The sequence below is a fragment of the Colletotrichum karsti genome, assembly GCF_011947395.1.
Source record: "Colletotrichum karsti strain CkLH20 chromosome Unknown Scaffold73, whole genome shotgun sequence".
NCBI lineage: Eukaryota > Fungi > Ascomycota > Sordariomycetes > Glomerellales > Glomerellaceae > Colletotrichum > Colletotrichum karsti.
The window spans coordinates 1-19461 of record NW_024065973.1 but is presented as its reverse complement, the minus strand read 5'-3'; the positions used below and the strand labels follow the sequence as shown (position 1 = coordinate 19461).

Here is a 19461-nt window from a genome sequence, read left to right as displayed (position 1 = left end):
CGAACGCCATCAAAGTGCTCGAGCGCCGTCCGGGCCGGACTGCTCTCTCCGCACACTCCGCACCCAGGGCGTTCCGATAAGCAGTAGCCGGCCAAGCATTGCAGAGTTGCCGGTCATGTGATCGGCTTAATGACCGCACAGTCAGCCACCCGATAGCATTCAGCCTCCAAATCGTGATAGCCCGTTCGGTGTAGCGAAACTGAATACCGCGCTGCCCAAGTGATCGGTGGTGGGCAGAAGTCCGGGGGCGGCGGCGTCGGTGCGAGAGTCAGAGTTTGGATGGTCAAGGGTGAGACAATGACTCTGGACGGGCGTGTCTTATCATGAGTATATAGAAGGTGTGTGTCGTCTCCGAGATGGGAGAGATTGATAGCAGAACAACAGATCATATTACACAAAGTCAGAGTTCACAGAACCAGCAGCTTCATCTATCATCCGAAGTTTGCAAGTCTATACCCTTCTTTCATCAATCAGAGTCACCTGACTTATCCTCTTCCACACAAACATCGGCAGTCGAGATGTCATTCCTCAAGAACTACATCGGGTTTGGCGGGGCCGCTCCCGCCCAGGACCAGAAGAACGCCGTCAGAGCCCTGCCTGCATCATGGTACACATCCCAGGAGATGTATGAGCTCGAACGTCGCGCCATCTTCTCCAGGAAATGGCTCCTGACCACCCACAAGGCCAGGGTGCCTAACCCGGGCGACTGGATCAAGTACAACGTCGCCGGCTACTCCTTTATCATCGTCCAAGACCGCAAGGGCAAGATCAACGCCTTCCACAACATCTGCAGACACCGCGCCTTCCCGGTAGTGACCGAGGATGGCGGTAACAGCTTCATGTTCTCCTGCAAGTACCACGGCTGGTCCTACGGCCTCAGCGGCAATCTCGCCAAGGCACCCGGCTACCAGGACCTTGATGGCTTCGATAAGTCCAAGAACGGTCTCTTCCCTATCCATGTCCACATTGACCGCAATGGCTTCGTCTGGATCAACATGGATGCGAACGAACAGCCTGAGGTTCCATGGAATGAGGACTTCCTTGGTGTTGACGAGCAGGAGAGATTCCAGCACTACAACTTCGAGGATTATCAGTTCGACCACAGCTGGGAGATGGAGGGAGAGTACAACTGGAAGATCCTCGCCGATAACTACAATGAGTGCTACCACTGCAAGGTTGCTCACCCCGATATCCCCTCCATTGCCGATCTCAACTCGTACTACGTCGACACCAAGGACGCGTACATCCAACACTTTGGCCAGCCTACGGCAGAGCAAATCGAGAAGGGTTTCCGTGTGGCTGCGACCTACTTCTGGCCCAATGCATCCATGAACGTCTCGTAAGTATCCATCATCTCCATCGTCATGCCACTTGCAGATGCTAACTTACCTGTAGTCCTCACTTCTTCTTCATTCAGCGCTTCGTCCCCACAGGGCCTACCACATCAGTGATGAGATACGAGATCTTCCGCAACGAGAACTCCAGCGACGAGGATTTCACCGTCATCAGCGACATGTACAAGCGCATCATGTCCGAGGACAAGTACCTCTGCGCCAACGCCCAGAAGAACATCAACGCCGGCGTCTTCGTCAACGGCGAGATGCACCCAGAGATGGAGAAGGGCCCCCTCTTCTTCCAGCAGCGGGTTCGTGAGAACGTCACGGCGCACTTCAAGAAGGAGCAGCAAATCGGTGCCCAGATCTGGCCCGCCCAGCAACAGGTTCCCAAGACCGCCGCGGTAAGCCAAGAAGACGAGAACTTCTGCTCCGCAGTGGACTGCTGCAGGAACAAGAACAAGATGGACGAGAAGAAACCGCTGTGCTTGGATGAGGCGATCGCTTTCTAATGGGATGAGCGGAGGCCTGTTGGAGTGTTTAGATGTTGGGCATTTTATGAGACACAGGATAGCATTGCATGTTATGATTAGGCGGTATTGTTTTGGAAATTGATGAACTCCCTTTTCTTGGATCAATTACATGATTCATCTTCGATGCTGCAAGTGACTATTTGCCAATTTCTCCTGATTTCGTTGACACGTTAGTTACTGTGAGGGCGGGCGATTCCTGCCATCTAGTTAAAGACACCAGCAAAGCGTGTTTGCCTTGTCAAAAACCATTTCACCCATCATCAACAGTCTCAGACATGAAGTTCAAGAGGTGCGAAACAGCATGCGCTCGTAGATATTGTGTTGACAACTGCGATTCCGAAGCCGCAGCTTGCATGCAATGCTTTCTCCTTATCTCACGATGTGGGGACAGGGTTTCTGCTTGCACGCGCACCAAAACTGCGATTGCGCCGAAAACATGATAAGCTCACTGCGCGTTTTGTCTGTAGGCAATGGCTTCGGCGACGAGTCGTTTTACCGCGGCAATCCTCTTGTATGTGCCGTCTTGAGGCCCGTGAGCTCAAGTGTCGGGGAAAAGTCAATTTACCGAAAGATATGATCGGAGAAGAAGTTCAATTCAAAACTCATTGAATGTCTGGTGGCATGACTCTTACGCTTCAACAACAGCTGGGACCCAATGACTTAGGCACGTGAGTCTATGTTTGCTGATTCTGTAAAGTTCAAGAATGAACTTTTCTTGCGACCGTTGTCTCTGGCCGCGATTGGGAAGCATGCTGTCGAAGCCAATCCTGACCGTGACGAGCAAGCTTCCCGGCGCTGCACAATATTTCCAGTATCACACAAGGAGCTGCCGAACTGCTGCTTCTCCACGGACCATTCTCAGTGCAGACACAGGTAAGAGCTTCATCACACCTAGGATACTTCAGATGTTCAGCTGACAGCGGGCATAGAGACCATACGGACGACGCCCCAAGCTAGAGTCTCAATGCGGCTGATGCCACTCGGTGGCTCAGTGACCTTTGGCCAAGGATCAACAGATGGAAATGGCTATCGGAGCCGGCTACGGGAAATGCTTTCGGCTGACGGAATCGATGTCGACATGGTCGGGTCCCGGAAGGTGGGGTCAATGTCGGACAATGACAATGAGGGATGGCGGGGGTTCCGGATCGACCAGATCGACCAGAGAGCAAGGAAATCCGTGCCGTATCACCTGCCAAATGTCTACACCGTTAATGCCGGATCAAACGACTGCCTTCAAGACTTCGAAGTCGACCGAATCGGAGATCGAATGGGCCTCATGCTGGACTATTTATGGACGGCCACTCCGGAAGCAACGATCATCCTTTCAACCCTTCTTGTAAACTCCGACAAACGAACCGAACAGCGAGTTCTCGTGGCAAATGAACAGTTTCAAAAGCTGGCCCAACGGAGAATCACCGAGAGTCGAAGGATAGTCATGGTGGATATGCACGGCTTGGACGGGCCTCGATTGCACGAGCTGTCAGACGGAACGCATCCTGCAGATGAAGGGTATAAGAAGATGGCTGCCATATGGCACAAGGGCATCCGAGAGGCCGTGCAGAAAGGGTTCGTCTGAAGGTGCCACGAAACGACGGCGGAGGAAAAGCAACTTTATCTTTTCCAACTGAAATGATTGACGCGCTTTTTTTCGAGCACACGACTCGGCGGGCTCGCTGTCGGGCTGGCTGTGCTCACCGGCTCCCACAAAAACACCCCAGCGCCCCTTTTTGACGCTACTGCAACATTGATGAAATGCCGTTGCGACGGTCAGGGGTGCTTCCAAGGACCAATGGTCAACTGCTGGTATCCCTGAAAGTCTCCACGTGGTGTTGCGTAACAACCAAGAGAATCCGTAGCTTCGAGGCCGTTAGATTCGACATCTCGCTTAAAGGAGGCCTTCTTACCGAGTGCTTCAAAGAATCACGAACAGTTTGTCTTGGAAAAAGCAACTCCCTTCGTGTTGTGCCAAACTTGGATGGACAAACACCACCAAGCGGTTGCTAAGAAAAGAGTCGTGATTCGTGAATGGCCAGAGAGACATGATGGCTGTGAGGTGGAACCACCCCCGCAGCCTGCCATGCAACATCCGACGGGAATATTCAACGAATTCCAAGTTCGCGGGCTGCATTCCGGGACATCCAGCGGAGCATCCGAACCACTTATATGGCGATCTAAATGAAACGGAGTCGTAGCCAAAGCGGATAGAGGGCCTGGAGCGTCCAAGCAAGATTTTCGATTAAAACCTCCTGAGTGTTTGCCATGCCATCCATGTCTCCCGTCTCTTGGAACTCTTGTTTCTCGCCGCCTTGGTCTATTCTGCATTTCTGCAAGTCATTCTTTTGGATCAACTGCCCTTCCACTCTTTTAAGTTTAAGCCTACGACGATCAGGTTGAAAATCATTGTGTCATTCGACATCTTCCGCTCGTTCGAACCATCATCGTAAAGCCTAATACCACCAAACAAGCCCTCACAATGGCTGCCGCCGTCCTCGCGACCCCGACCGTTGGCGCGTCGCCAATGACCATCACGCCCATCCCAACCGCCGCCGGTCTCGAGCTCCGCGACAAGCAGGTCGCGACGACCGTGGCCCTGACGACGACCTTCACGCCTCCCGCTCATTGCACCGAGAACCACTTGACCATGTTGGTCGGCGCCCTGGAGAAGATCTGGATCAACGAACCCGTGCCGCTTCCCAACTCGACCATCACATCATGCTATCCTACCGAATGGGTGAACGGATACTCTTCCGTCATGTCCAAGTCCAGCTCCATGGCCCCCGTCATGAGCCCGTTGGTATGCCCAAGTGGCTGGAACACCATCAGCAGCACCTGGTCCAGCGGCTACATTGCGTGTTGCGCCGAGTATGGCCTCTCATTTCCCGAAGCCATTTATAGTTCCCAATGCTGATACGTAGATGATAGTGGCTTCACCTTTGCAGCTCCCACCAAGACCGCCGACCGCGACCGTCCTGCCTATGGCGGTACCTGCTACTCCAACTTCGATCTCAGCCAGACCGCCACCGTCACCGTTTACAACCCCGTCGAGCTCTCGACAACGATCGCGTGGGTCGCGACTACGACACCCGCCCAGGCTTACGCTCACCCCATCGAGGGCATTGCGGCAGACTACACGCCGACAACTTCGGCCTCATCCGCGCAGGAATCCAGCGGTGGAACGCAAAACTCGGACGACAACGCTGCACCGAGACTGGGAGGCAATTCAAAGGCCGCGATTGTTATTGGAGTTCTGCTTGCAAGCTTGATGGCATGGTAAATGCTAGGCTTGATGAGCGAGAAGCGAAGAGTTACGACCTAATCTTAATTTTCTACCCGAGCACACTCTTAAACATATACTTTACGATTTTCTTCAATTATCCACCGTTGAGCGGACTTTTCAATGTGGTTCGCCGGTCCACTATCTGCACCAGTATGCGCCTTTTGCTAGGAGCGGTCGGGAGGGATCATGAGTGTACGAGCGAGGACGGGGACCCGAGGATCAACTCACACTTTCACATACGAGCCTCCCAGTCCCAGAAGGAAATATGCGAGTCTATTTGGCTTATCCAAATGAAACAATCCGTTTATGAACTATCTCACCTGTGAGGTTTCACATGTGCGACGACAACAACGAGCGCGATGCATACATCCTGTTTCACGGTGACCTCAACAGGATCACGATATGAGCCAAACCGTATTCACCCATGCCAATCTTGAAAAGTCTATTCCTTTTTAGCTTGGGATTACCGCGGCCCGTCCCGCAGGATTCGCTGACCCGTATTGCGAGAATACGAGATGTTCGGACGCGGTTAGCGGACTTCCGCCGTGAATGCAGATCGATAGCGATAAGAAGTTCAACGCCTGGGCGCAGACGGCGTCAATTGAAGAGCCTACCAGCTGTGATTGCCGTTGATATACGTGAAGTTTGAGGGACAGGGCCGTTGCTTCAGCGGTGTGTCTCAATTGGTCATGAACATACGACGTGAGATGAGAAGATTCCCAAATACTGCCTGCGTCACGTCTTCGGCCAAGTCTCTTGTTCGCCGATCATCGCAAAGTCCATTGGCTATCGAAGATTCATTGATCCATTAGATACACGTAAGGTCACAGACCCTTAGCGGCAACTCTTACTACAAGCCGTACGTTCTCAAGCTTTTCCAAGCCTCCCCCAAGAAGTGAAATGTGAAGAAGTGAAGTTTTCCGTCCCCAGTGTCATTCTGCAACAGATTCCCCCGCCCAACCCAGCTCACTCATCAGTGCCCATGATAGTTACCGTACTTTTCCCGAGACTCCCTGGATGCCCTCGATCGTTTGGAGTCCGCAGATGCCACAGAGTGGTATGATTTAATCGAATCAATGCAGTGTGACCCGCAGTCGTGGTGATCCAATTTGTAGTGGTTGATCCCGTGGTTGATGTCATCCTGGCGAGTATTATGTTCACCCCGAGAAGCTCTCGATGACGGCTTGCCATTGTAATGGCGATCATACGTGACGGGATGGTCATACGAATGGTCCTTGTAAGTGGTGATTGGTGCGGCATGGTGGTCTTTTGGATAGTAAGTGGTGCTGTGGTGGTCATAACTACCGGGGTTGTTGCCAGTGACGTGGCGGTCGTACGTCCTAGGGTGGTCATAGTTGCCGGTGTGATGGCTGTTGTAGTACTCGTTCTGCTGGCGCTCCCGAGAGAGTCTCGAGTCCTTGGATGCCACGGACCGGTATGAGTTCAGCGAATCGACACAGTGGGTGCCGCAGTTGTGGTTGTCTTGTTTGACCAGGTTGTCTCGGTACTTCCAGTCGTCGGCGGGCGTGTTGTGTTCGCCCCTCGAAGCTCTCGACGACCTTCCGACAGTTGAGTAGTCGTACTTATTGTTGTTGTAGTGATCATAGTTTCCGCGGCGCTCCTTGGCAGACCTCGAACGATATGAGGCTAGGGACTTCTGGCAGTCTATGCCGCAGTCATTGTTCTTGAGCTTGTTGAGGTTGTCGCGGTACTTCCAATCATCAGCCGGCGTAATGGGCGCGATGATGTCGTGGTTGTTGGGGTCAACCCAGTCAACGTTGGCCTCGCTTCTTGCTTGGATGCGAGGCTCCTCGCTGGCCTCAACGACAGGCTCCGACTCAACGTTGTCCACAATGGCTTCAGACCTGGCCTCGATGTGTGGCTCGGCGTCAACAACCTCAACTGGAATCTCACTCCGGGCCTGGATGATAGGCTCAGCGTCGACGACGTCCAGGGTTTGCTCGCTCCTGGCGTGGATTTCGGGTTCCACGTCAACGGCGTCAACGGTGATCTCATTCCGGGTCTCGATGACTGGTTCAGTGATGACATTGTCGATGGCTGCTTCTTCCCTGGCCTCGATATGGGGCTCCGTCTCCGTGTCCATGGCTTCGGTGGCAGCCTCAGACCGGGCCTTGATGTTGGGCTCCGTCTCGGAGTCTTCGACGATGGTGTCGATGTAAGCCTCATTCCGAGCCTCAATAATGACGGGTTCCGCGTCAACGGCTTCAACGTTGGCTTCATCCTTGAAGGCGTGAACAGGAGGATGGAAGAAACCGGGGGGCAACGCGACTGCAGCCACCGTGGCCGTGAAGGCGACGTAGAGTAAGGTTTTAGAGAAGAGCATGACGAGGAACTTATTCGCTTGAAGACGAATGGAAGTGTGAGAGTGAAAAGACAATCGAAGATGACTGGAGCTGTACGTCTCGAGCCTCAGTGGTGAACTAGCCAAGTACCAGTCGAAGGGCTTGACGAAACAAGTAAGATTGGGAGAAATGTGTGGAATTTACTTAGGCTTTATACTTGTCAGCCTGACTTCTCAACAAACGGGGCCTACCGATGGTTCGTTTCAGATTTCCCTGAAGAGAAAGACGACAACCAAGGAACCGGAATGAAAAGCTTTCTCTTCCATCCAAGTGCCAGGCGGAGGGAGGAGATTCCAAGGTCCCCATCTTCCTTGTTTCACGGCCTCTACGGCGTTGAGAGAATATCCGCTTAGGAAAGCTAGCGTAATCGTGAGTCAACTTTGTGAATGTCGGCATGGAGTTTGAATTCGGCTAGACCTGGTGAATGCTTTGACTTCGCAACGGCAATAATGAGAATGCGAGAACGGCATGGTAGGATCGACGATGCAGTTCAGCGAAGTGCGACCTCAGTTGAGGTCAGTCTGGATGCGGTCTAGGGTAAGGGGCATCCAGGAACCGATTTGCTAACAGCTAGAAGCAAGCTTCAGGTATACGCAAGCTCGTTGTGTATTCCAAGCCGCTGCATGATGCGCATAACGGTAACAAGCTTACTTGGCAGGAGATCACCGCACAACACGGGATTCGTTTCCCTGTCTCTATCGCGAATGTAGAGCGAGATGGAGTTGGCGAGTCATACAAACATACTTACCAACACGCACGCGTAGTCAAAAGCTTAGAACATGCTATCCGCATTCAATCCTTGTTTCTTCGGGTGGGGGTCACGTTGAGGAGTTGCGAAGTATGTGCTGGATGTCATAGGCTCAGCCTACGCGAGAGGTCGCCTGCCCCCCAAAAAGAATTCGCCAAGATCAGCGGTCACCTTTTCGATTCAGTTTCTGGCTAGTGGAAATATCACAATGTGCAAAAAGCGAGCTACGGAAATAGTCAAATTCGAGGAAAGAGCAGCCGCTGCGAATAGCCGCGTCCGGTTCACCCCTCTTCTACGTGATCCGAAGTTTCAGTGTTTCATATTTCACGTCGTTCGTCAATGACATTCCCATGCTGTTGAGTTGACATCCTGGCGGGGATCCGGGATGATGGAACCTCTGCAGATCATATAGCCATGGCAAAAGCTTCCTACACGTGGGGTGGCAGCCACGGGCAACCGTAGAGCCTCGGGAACCGAGACGGCAGCGGCGGACCACCTTCCGACCCAGCTATGTGGTTGCTCCGGCTAGCATGTGTTGTGCAGCTCCAGAGTAATGAAGGGTGTCGTTCAAGAGCTGTTTGTTAATAGAACCAAGCCAAAGATCAGTGACTCCGGATGCGGAGCAAACATTGTAACTATAAGCGATCAATAACGTCGGCGTGAAAAGCATCTATCTTCAATCTAAGGCGGAGACCTTGGACGAGAGTCCGAGCACGAAGAAGTTCAGCCTGCAAGTGAGTATAGACGGCGTCAGTTGCACACTGGACCTTCCCAGGCCCGTGGAAAGCAGAATCAGTTGTCGGGCCAGACCGTCGGTCCTCCAGGACCATGAGGGGTTTGGGCGTGATGAACCTGCCAATTTTGAAAGCGCCTGATTCTTCGGATGGAATTTGGGACAGCTACCCCGCGATGCCCCTCCCTCAGGAACAACAACAAGAAGCTTTCGGTTCTGAGAAGCAAGGGCCGTTCGGGGGACATGCCGGCAGGGGGTGGGGGCTGGAGTATGGCAATTCCCGATAAAGCAAATTCATCGGTCATGGAACATGCATGTCAGAAGAAGCGAGAAAGGAGTATGGTGAGGAATGGTGGGCGTCATAGGTTCTGGAAGAACCCGAAGGGCTGGGCGGATTCCCCATCGCGGGCGCCTCGGAGATTTTGAATCTGCCCTAGTCCTGAGTTGAGGGGCAAAGAAACTTTAACTCGACAATCCTCACTGAACGAGAAAACGGACGACGCGTGTACCATCACGATCCTTACTCGTGCTGTGGGTGTTGATGTTGGCTAACCTGACTTGGCTGGCAAGAGCGTAGAAGGAGGAGCCGGCGGCACGCGCGGCACGAGACCGCATTGAAGGCATTCCCGAAAACGAAAGCCGGCCAACATCGCCTTATATTGCTCGGCGCTCAACTATTGATCTAGAGCTGCTAATCGGACGTTCTATCAAACAGATGAAATGAGCATTCGCCAAGATAGATTGACATCTTGCCAAGGATCTTGGCTTAGTGCTTGTGGTATTGGGCTCATGATATTGATATCTATAAGTAGAGTAACTGGCGCATATCATTGCGAAGTCATGAGGAAAACACTCTCTTGCTTCTCTTACCCAGTGCCGGACAAATCCCATGGCGCCAGCCACCCTGCAGCGTCAATCGAGATTTCGAACCTTCTCACATTATTGATCAAAGCTTCCTCGGTCTCGCTCAAACTCTGCTTGTGCCTAAAGGAGATGACTTGGTCAACTTGATATCAAGGGCGCTAGCCGACGGGCGCAGGATGACCAACGTGCTCAATCAGCATCGCATGTCCAAACCTTGAGTGAGAAAAGAAAACGAGACGAGGACGGGAACGATAGCGAAATATCCTCCGGAGACGATTGTGACCAAGTCAAGTGTCTGCGCGCTTTTGGGCTCAGCGGCAGATCCGGAGGAACCGGTGCCTCTTTCATCCCATCTATCGGACCAGGATCGCTGTCCAGCTGTCATGGGTCGATAGATTACGCACTGACTTTCCCGATGGGTGTCTACGCCTCGGAGAAATAGGCAAGTATAACTCAAGTTCCTGGATGCCATGGAAAATTCATCCGCGAGCCCGTTCCAACGAGGCTTGCTATGTTTTTGAGACTTTATCAGTCCTAACAACCACAGATAGACTGCTACCATGGAATAAGCACGGGGTTTAGAAAGTTCTCGGGAAGGGGACGGAGCTAGTCCCAGTGGAAGACCCAAGTTGTTGTTCCAACATTTCACACCTTGCGGCTCGCTACCGTATGCAGAGACATTTGGTAAGCTTTTCTCTAGGTGCACAAAGTATCGCATTTCGGGAAGTCTACTTTCATGGTAAAAATGGAAGATTGCCTGTTCCTTTGCCCTTCGTTTAGGCTTTCTCTAGCCCCAACCCAGAAGCAAAAGCACATGATGATTTGGAGGGGAATGAAGAATTCGGGACCACCAAATCTCGATCATTACTCAGCGATGACGAGGACGTCGGAAGATCGGCGATTTAATTTCATTGGACTAGGGCGTTCTGGACTCCAAAGGTTTGCTTTTCACAAGTTTGCTATTGAATCCGCAGGTTTGCTGTAAGTAACATGTGATTCACGTGAAGATGTAGGCTCGCTGGCTGCCCCTGTAGCCTCTAAGCTTTCATTTTCTCGAGACGAATAATGTATTTAACTGAATTAGGACTCAAACACAGCTCAGATAATTCTGGCTTTGAAAATAATGTGTAATATTTGGCCGTTTGTTGTCCAGCTGCTCCTTATATATCCCTGGAGTTGTTTTAGTAACTGGAGCAAGATCGCGACGAACAGAATTCGTTACTGACCATAAGCCTGAGATTCATGGGTATTGACTCGATATTTCGGGGACTGGCTTATGTTCATTGCCGTGTTAAAGCATGGCCAATGTGGAAATACCAAAGCTTGATATTGAAAAAATATTCATGATTCAACTTTTACATCTATTATTACAGGCCTTTAAGTCTCAATGAAGCATGAGTCGTCGCTTGCAGGTACCACGTTCAGCTTTGTGTTTCCCGAATCTGCCTAGAATGCTCTTGCAACACTTGTTTCCAGCCAGGCTTTGATACTTTCACAGATGTCATAGATTCAAGAAGAATTATATTCGGACTTTCTCTTCGCACCTAGGTCGAAAGTTAATCGAGATAACACTGTCTCTAAACTTGATACTGCTTTCCATAGTGGTGCTGTCTCTCTTTACACTGCTGGCCTTGTCTTACGATTGGTCACACATGAAAATATTGGCTCGACCAAAAGTATGAAGAAATACATGCTAGATCTTGCGACTTGGGAAGAAATACGCTGCTTTTACTAAGTACACGAGTACGATACGTCCCATTCATGGAGACTTGATCCTCCCATACATCATCACAGTTAACACAATCAGACTTTGACCCATGCAAACGCGCCAACACCCATCTTTCTCGTCTTGCAGACTCGAGCCGCAAGAACACATGCCATGCCTAGAAGAAGGCAAGTTCCCGCAAACCCTTGTGCTCCAGCATACTTGCCTCCTTGCGCGTCAATGATTGCGCCGGCAATGGGAGATCCCGTTAGGCTTGCGAAGCTGACAATTGTAAAAACCATGCCCATGCGAGTGCCTTGTCTCTGCGGATCCGTGGTCAAGCTGCTCAACACCGCCGGGAACATAGCTTGGACCGCGCCGACTGAGAACCCATAGAATACCGCCCATACATACAACCCCGTAGTGCTGCCAACTCCCATCCAACAGTACATGATCAAGCTTGTGAGAAATGCCATGGGTGCAAACACATTGATCGTCCCCACCATGTCGCCGATTTGACTTGGTATGATTCGGCCAAAAGCGCCAACGCCGTTTAGGACCAAGAGGAGGTCCAATGAATCAATATAAGACAGTCCCATGATGTCGCGGGAGAATGCAGCTATGTAATGAAAAGCAAAGTAGATGCCCCAGAAGCACTAATCATAGTTAGCTTTCAATCTTGTAGAGACTAACCGAGGTTCTCACCAGGAAGGCACCCGTGGCGTAGAAACTGTAGTCAGACTGTTTGAAAGCGGACCATTCAACCAATGGCGCAGCCTGTCGAGGGGGTATTCTTGTCTTGATGAGAATTCCGGCGATGGCCAAGGTAATCAACTGAATGAGGGCTATCGTCCGCATGGTCCAGCCAAGACCGATCTGGGGTAGCAGTTGTCGAACCATGCTAGGGAATGCCAGGCCGCCAACTGTAGCCCCCGCCGCGGTGACACCAAACGCAAGCGACCGACGCTTTGCGAAATATGTAGAGGTCACAGCCATAGTCGGGCAAAAGAGGCAGCCGTTGCCAAGACCAAGACAAATGCCCTGTGCGAGGAAGAATTGCCAGTAAGTGGTGCAGAATGACGCAGCAATCATCCCCAAAACCACAAGAACGAAGCCAACCACAAACAGTGGACGGAAGAACCCCATATCAGTCCAGCGACCGGTGAAGGTGCCAACGAAGAACAGGAGAAAGACTTCAAAAGAGCCAATCCATGCTACGTCGGATTGTGGACGATCAAAAAGAGTGGTGAAGTACGGCTGGAAAACGCCAAACGAGTTGGCAACGCCCCTTCTATCATCAGCAAGTTCAGGTCCAAGTGCGACCGACCTACTCACCAGGTATTCATCACTACAAGATGAGTGCTAAGGACTGATGTCTTGTTAGTCTAGCGCGCAACAATGTCCTAGAGTGCATGCCACGTACCAACCATCCATGCCCGCAAGCCTCCGTCGGGAGGCGTGTCGATGATGGCACTCGGCCGAGATACGCTCCGGCTTAAGCTCCGACGCGAGGTGACAGTCGCGATGTTGGCTCCGGCTTCAGCAGAGAGTTGACCCGGCTCGTTGCCGGGGCCATGGGCTTGAGGGGGTTTCTCCATGGTGTTTGCAAAGACTAGGGTCGAATCGCGTGCTCCAAGCTTATATCAGTGCAATTATGGACATAAAACTCTATTCATAGAAGCCACAGAATAACAAAACTCCAAGCCCCAATGAAGAGAAATCCCTAAACTTTTCTGCGGTCAGTTGACCGGGTTAGAATGTGGGCATTCTCGGTAGTAAAATACCCCGCGCCAAGCTTGTCAAGTTTTCCGACTTCGGTCTAGATACCGGGGAGGGCGCTCTTCGCCGGATACGTGTATTTGTAACAGCTACTTTATTCCCAACCCATTACATAAGAGTAGTGAGTCCTCACCGAAATTTCTCTTCGTGCATAGGGGCTCTTGGGATGTCATTCTCGCCCTGTGTCGGGGAGACTGTCTTAACGAGCGCGGCGGGCGGCGGGTGTTGACCGGCCGATGACCTCCGGCCGGCACTCGGCTCAGAACTTCGGTACAGGTGAATCCACCAATCAGAAACAACAACTCAGCGGAATTGCCAAGAGAGAGTGGGATTCAAATTGGGATTTAAAATCTTGTACTTGTCTCTTTTACTCTAGCAAATAAGTTGTACGATTCTTCTCATCAGTGCTAACGTCGCTCAGTAGGGCTTGACACCTGCTAACTTCAACAACTTGTCCGTGATTTCTGGCTTCTCGAATGGTTCCGATCGGTACTTCGGGCAAACTTCACCGTTCCTCTTTGGCTTGTCCTGCGAAGGGCGGATGTTGCTGCAGATCATTAGCCAAATGCACAGCCGGAGACTTCGTTGTTGTAACTCACCAATGAGGCCAGTGTGTTGTTCCGTACCAGTTCTCAAAGCAGAACTTCTTCGCTTCAAGAGCTTCATCCGTCGCAAACTTTCGCGGCGTCATGCAGATGTACTGCACATGTCTGATCTGGTCACCCTCAGGAAAGCGGGCGTAGTGCATCGTACGTGAGTCCCAGAGGACAAAGTCGCCGGGCTCCATGTTGACCTTGAACAATTCGCAACCCTTGCTCTCAAACCACTTGACATCTTTCTCGCTAAAGAGGAAGAGGTCCATGAACTTGATCTCGGGGGGCGGGGCGTCTTCGTGATCCGCGGATTCACGCTTGTGCGCGAAGAACTCGTCGAAGAGCTTAGCCGAGCCTCTCATGAGCATTAGGCCTCCATCTTTGGGTCCGTTGGGAGCAAAGTTCAGCAAGCCTTGGACGGCTTGCATGCTGCGACTAGTCAGTGAGTTCTTCTCTGAAATACACTTGATTTGGCTTACCCTTTCCTCTCCGGGTTTTGGTCGCAATGTGGCCAAGGGCTCCAAGTAATGTCCTTTCGGTTGGGCATGGAGATGTTCATGCCGTCAAATGATGTGATGAGTTCGTCGGTCTCCCAGAGCTTTTCAAAGACTTCGATGATCTTGGGCTCCATACGAGCTTCCCATGCCATCTTTTCGTGAGATGCACCGTACGCCGAGTACATGCTGATGCATAGGATTAGTACATTATAACGTACCGCGAAAGTTTCAAAAGTCAAATCACTTACCCTCCCTTGAAGCTGACAGGAAGATGATCGGCAGTCCATGTCGAAGAATCCTTCTCATCGAAGCCGACATCGAACTTTTTGAGCCACTCGATCTGCTTGTCGCAATAGTACTGAGCGCGTTCGGGGCTGATTACGTTCTTGATGACAACACAACCGTTCTTGTGGAACTCGTCCCGCCAGTCACCGTATTGCTTGCCTGCGTCGAACGTGACAAGATCTTTGGTCTCGAATTGAGTCGCAAATGTCCGCTTCACCTCGGCGTCGCTCACTGTTTGAGTTTGAGTTGCCATTTTGCGTCTGGCGTCTACAATAGTTCAGGAAGAAGGGCAAAGGTGTTCTGTGTATTGGAATGATGGCAGTGAGGCAAGAATTCTTAGCTTAGCGATGGTTGGGAAGGGAAGTTGTATTATGTATCCACGAGCGACGGGCTTGAGGCTCAATCCTTAATGCATCCCACCAATATCGTTGTGAATCCGGCCCCGCAATCAAGCATCGATATCGTCGATTTATGTTCGGGGAGCGTCAGCCGGTCCGGGTGGTCGGTTCGGTTCGGCTCGGGAGCTTCAGACTGGACTGTTGGCCGCACAATGCACGTCGTCGATCCCCCACGCGGGGAAAGAGTGCTGGCCCGACAATTTCAATCTTATTGTTAGCAAGCCACTCTGTAGACAGCCTCGGTCTCATAAGTCATACCACAACAGCAAACTGGGCTATCGGGGTAGCGATGAGCTGACCGTTCGAAAATGGGTCGTACAGGCACTTCCGCAATATCGCCTACAGCAGCAGTTGTTGTTATTGTTATTTTTATTGTTATTGGAGCACTCCACCATGTACTGTCTGAGCCAAATGATTTGGTTTCGTTCTATATTTATAGATAATTTAACGTCCCGGTAGTGATCCCTTCTTCTGCTCAAAATCTGGGCTGACAGCAAGCGGTCCCTTCTTTCGATTTGTCGCAAAGGCCCTCAACTTTTGAAAATTTCGGCAAATGTGCGGCCGGTTTGCCTCAATATAATTGTGTTGAATACCCGGCGTCCACTTGGTTGGCAGCGGCGTTAGATCTCCCTTGCACATTATGTGCTCCCGGAGCGAGTTCAAGCAATGATCGCGGTGAACGAGCAACCGGTTGGACTGCACCATCGGATACCGCTCCGGGGCAAACAGCTTCCGTATCTGGTTGACGCAGTGCAGCATGTGAAGCATCTCGAAATCCGCATAGTACCCACCAGAACCCTGATTCCAGAATTGCTCGTGTTGGGGACCCCAAGCATCATATGCCTCTTGATGAGATAGCAGGATGCCGCGATCTTGCAGTGGCTAAGAGTGAGCGGAGAGAAATGACTGTAGTGGTATTGTAGGATTGGTCTCACTCACCACCGATTAGCTTTTCCCACGCCTCGTCCATCTCGTCTGTTGGTTCTCCCACATACTTGGATTCCTCGGTGGGGATAAAGAAAAAGCCGTCGTCGGTGACGTGCGGCGTCCCGGTGAAGTTGACTTCCTGCAGCTCGATGTGTTGCTTGGCGGGGCCTTGCACCAATACCACATCTCGTTAGTCGCCAGTCATCCAAGTGAAAAACTTGTTAGTCCAGATCATCGCTCGTGGTTTGCTCACCAAAATCCGTACGGAACCCTTCCCCAAAGGTTCCCTCTGGCGAAACTGGGTTGCACTCCTGGACATGTAGTGACCCATTAACCTGGAGCAGCACCACCCCGACCATAAGCCCACCGGCAATAAATGCTGCTGCGCTGACAGAAACGAGCGTCGGCCAGTCCGGTCGCCGAGCTTCTTTTCGTGGAAGGCCCGTCTCGTCGATGGGAAGTCGATGGTAGACAGGCTCCCCTCCTCCCGGACGCATCAGATTCGTAGGCAAGTAGGGCATGATTGTATGTGTGAGTGTGCTGCGAAGCAATGCAGATTGTCACTTGGGATCGAAAGATGTTTTCAGGTCGGCGTTCTAGCACTTTACTCTCTCGATATAACCCCCGGATAGTTGTAGGTGGCCGAAGGATGCCGATGCTCCCTCGCGCTGCAGTAGCCCTCCTTATCGTCTTCTGAGTCAAGATTGGACTTTCGCATTTCCTTTCTTCCATTCACCTCGAGTTTGTATGTTTGTGGTGAGTTATTGTCAAAGTTTTGCAATGCATTCATGCATTGCACGACTCGGGGGCGATGTTATTCACATCAGTCCTTTTTCCCGAGATTTCATGCAATTGCGTCCCAGTGTATGAAGTAGGCACTCTATTTCGGCGACTGCGCCGGGTCAGTGACTTGGTGCTAAAGTATAAGGAGGCCAGGAACTTTGTGCTAAATTCTAAGTAGGTCATGATTTCGGCGATTCCTACGGCATTCTCGCGCATTTCGAAGCTTGCACCGTCTTCATGGTAGCCCTGGCTCTCGAAGCGACTGAATACTGAATTCTAAGCAGGTTAGTGACTCAGTGCGGTAAACACTACAATGTACTTGGAAAATGACACGGACAAACTTCTACGCAGCTTTCATAGTTTTTGCTCTGGAGCTATGGATATCGCGGGGGCACGCCCTACTTCTGTGACCCCAACAGATTGTAACAACGAGTCAGTCAAACGCTTTCGCTTCCTACCAAACCCAGCAATTGAAGATGAAGAAGGATTGTTTTGAGAGGGTCAGAATTCCAAGAGCTAGACAAAAGGCCAGTCGGATACCTTGGCTCACTGAGTTTCCGTGGGGCATCATTATCATTGTTCTCGTCACCATGTCCCTAGATGAAGTTGTCTAAGGATCTCCTGGGACCTACGAAACCGCATTTGTCACTGACTTTCGCCTTCAGCATTGCGTTCCCTTCGTATCCAAGTCCGCTTTACTGTAACACCGCATTTTCGTTCCAAAGGAAGCTAGTATCGCCGTGCTGGCGCCCGATCCAGACGTCAGGTTTTGGGGCGGATACACGGCCGGCCTTGACGTCTTTCACATGCTGCATTGCGTGATGAGCTCGGTCCGACCTTGACCTCGCACTCGTCTTTCCATGACACTGACGGCGGGAACAGAACTCCCCTTCGCAAAGCCCTTCGTCCCGTTTCGTTAACCACTAGATGGCTTACACGGGACCAACAGGACGCAACAGGAGCATTGCCTTGATATCTTGCGACAGTCAGTGCAGCGTGCCGGCTCCACCGTTTCGGTAGGACCCGATGTCAACTACATTGACAGCAATCAAATCCACATGTGCGGGAACGTGCGCCTACTGCGATGTTACAACCCATTAGGCATAACCAACGAAGGACGCCCCACTAGGATACTAGGCGGTTATAACAACACATTTGTATGCAGGATCACGGGAACACGCAAGGATCCCTCAGGAACGGAAGAACTATGGTATAGGTCACGTAACGATAAGATAAGAGATTAGATCCATATAATCAAGATACGGCATCCATATTCCAGAAAGACGGAAGCCGTATGCCAAGGATACGGGAGCCGTACAGGGCATATATAGCACCCAGTAATAGGACTACCCAGGACCTATATATAGGATGGACTTGAGTCCGCTTGAGGACAAACTTCTATAGCTCTTTAGTAATTAACTTGTGATTCTTACCTAAGACTTTTAGCTATACCTAAGTAATAATTACTCTATAACTCTTATTGAGGACTTAACTAATTACTAAGCCCTTTAAAGACCTATAATTACTTAATTAGACCTATAAAATAATAAATAACTATTACTATTATTATTATTTAACTTACTATTAATATAAACCCTATTATTAGTTAGCTAGTTATAATACTTTAATTGCTCCTATTTAGTAAGTTACCCTTTGAAAACTACTAATAGTATTATAATGTCTTTATAACTCTCTGGAAAGACCCCTAGCACTGGATCCTCCTCTGGCGCTAGGAAGGCCCCTATCAAAAAGAACCTTACTTAAGAACTTAGGGATTAGAGAATAAAAGATAATAGTAATAGTAATAATAATAATATGCTTAAGGAATAGCTTAAATAAGCTAACTATAACATCTAATAGATATAGGAAATATTTAATACTAACGCCTATACTACTAAAGAACTTTAGGCCGCTATACGCCTATCTAATTAGTGCACTTAGGAACTTAAATAGTAGAACTATACTCTTTAAGCTACTATTAATATTATTACTACCCCTATTATAGAAGGATAAGAGAAGCTTTAACTTAATTCTCCTAATCCTTTTAATAGATCCCTAGGATAGCTTAAGGGATTCCTTATTTAAGTTAAGAACTACTAGAATTTCTATTATAGTAACTTTAAGAATAAGACTAAGAAGGTTATCTATATATCTACCTTCCTTAAGGGATAAGCCCTCTAGTAGTTTAAACCCTTTTTTAAAGAGTACCTTAATAAGGAAATACTTAACTACTATTCTACTAAAGTTAGAGATATTTTTAGTAGCTTCTAGGGCTTTAAGTCCACCCTAAAGTCTCTATTCTAAGACCCTAATGAGAAATAATAAGCTAAATGAGACTTACTTTACCTTAAATAGACTAAGTTAGCTAAAGACTACGCTATAGAGTTCTAATAGATCTACACCTAGTTAGACTTAACTAATAAAGGTAAGATCTTTATATTCTATAATAACCTTAAGGATAAAGTTAAGGATAAAATTATTAAGGTTAATAGACCTAAGGACTTCCTCTAGTATATTAAGCTTATTATTAAGATTAATAACTAACTATATAAGTAATATAAGGAGAAAGGTAAATAATAATAACCTACTAACTCTAGCTATAAGTACTAGTAGTAGCCTAGATACTATAATAATAATTAACG

The 19461-nt window shown here is 50.0% G+C and overlaps 6 protein-coding genes across 6 annotated transcripts; 2 read left to right on the top strand and 4 right to left on the bottom strand.

Annotated features, from left to right (window-relative positions):
- Positions 1–518: 518 nt before the first annotated feature.
- On the top strand, positions 519–1846 carry CkaCkLH20_13111 (Rieske domain-containing protein; the record flags this gene model as incomplete). Its single annotated transcript, XM_038895822.1, has 2 exons — positions 519–1339; positions 1396–1846. The coding sequence occupies 2 exons, from the start codon at positions 519–521 to the stop codon at positions 1844–1846; spliced, it is 1272 nt and encodes a 423-aa protein (XP_038738855.1).
- A 2494-nt stretch (positions 1847–4340) lies between these two features.
- CkaCkLH20_13110 (uncharacterized protein) lies at positions 4341–5141 on the top strand (the record flags this gene model as incomplete). The annotated part of the gene is made up of 2 exons (XM_038895821.1): positions 4341–4729; positions 4790–5141. The coding sequence occupies 2 exons, from the start codon at positions 4341–4343 to the stop codon at positions 5139–5141; spliced, it is 741 nt and encodes a 246-aa protein (XP_038738854.1).
- A 976-nt stretch (positions 5142–6117) lies between these two features.
- Positions 6118–7488, bottom strand: CkaCkLH20_13109 (uncharacterized protein; the record flags this gene model as incomplete). Its single annotated transcript, XM_038895820.1, has 1 exon — positions 6118–7488. One exon carries the CDS (start codon positions 7486–7488, stop codon positions 6118–6120), a length of 1371 nt encoding a protein of 456 aa, XP_038738853.1.
- Positions 7489–11655: 4167 nt separating this feature from the next.
- CkaCkLH20_13108 (major facilitator superfamily transporter) lies at positions 11656–13155 on the bottom strand (the record flags this gene model as incomplete). The annotated part of the gene is made up of 4 exons (XM_038895819.1): positions 11656–12213; positions 12263–12845; positions 12893–12926; positions 12981–13155. The coding sequence occupies 4 exons, from the start codon at positions 13153–13155 to the stop codon at positions 11656–11658; spliced, it is 1350 nt and encodes a 449-aa protein (XP_038738852.1).
- Positions 13156–13753: 598 nt separating this feature from the next.
- Positions 13754–14964, bottom strand: CkaCkLH20_13107 (uncharacterized protein; the record flags this gene model as incomplete). The annotated part of the gene is made up of 4 exons (XM_038895818.1): positions 13754–13883; positions 13936–14358; positions 14409–14612; positions 14675–14964. The coding sequence occupies 4 exons, from the start codon at positions 14962–14964 to the stop codon at positions 13754–13756; spliced, it is 1047 nt and encodes a 348-aa protein (XP_038738851.1).
- A 589-nt stretch (positions 14965–15553) lies between these two features.
- Positions 15554–16557, bottom strand: CkaCkLH20_13106 (uncharacterized protein; the record flags this gene model as incomplete). Its single annotated transcript, XM_038895817.1, has 3 exons — positions 15554–15954; positions 16049–16204; positions 16290–16557. The coding sequence occupies 3 exons, from the start codon at positions 16555–16557 to the stop codon at positions 15554–15556; spliced, it is 825 nt and encodes a 274-aa protein (XP_038738850.1).
- Between the last annotated feature and the right edge of the window lie 2904 nt (positions 16558–19461).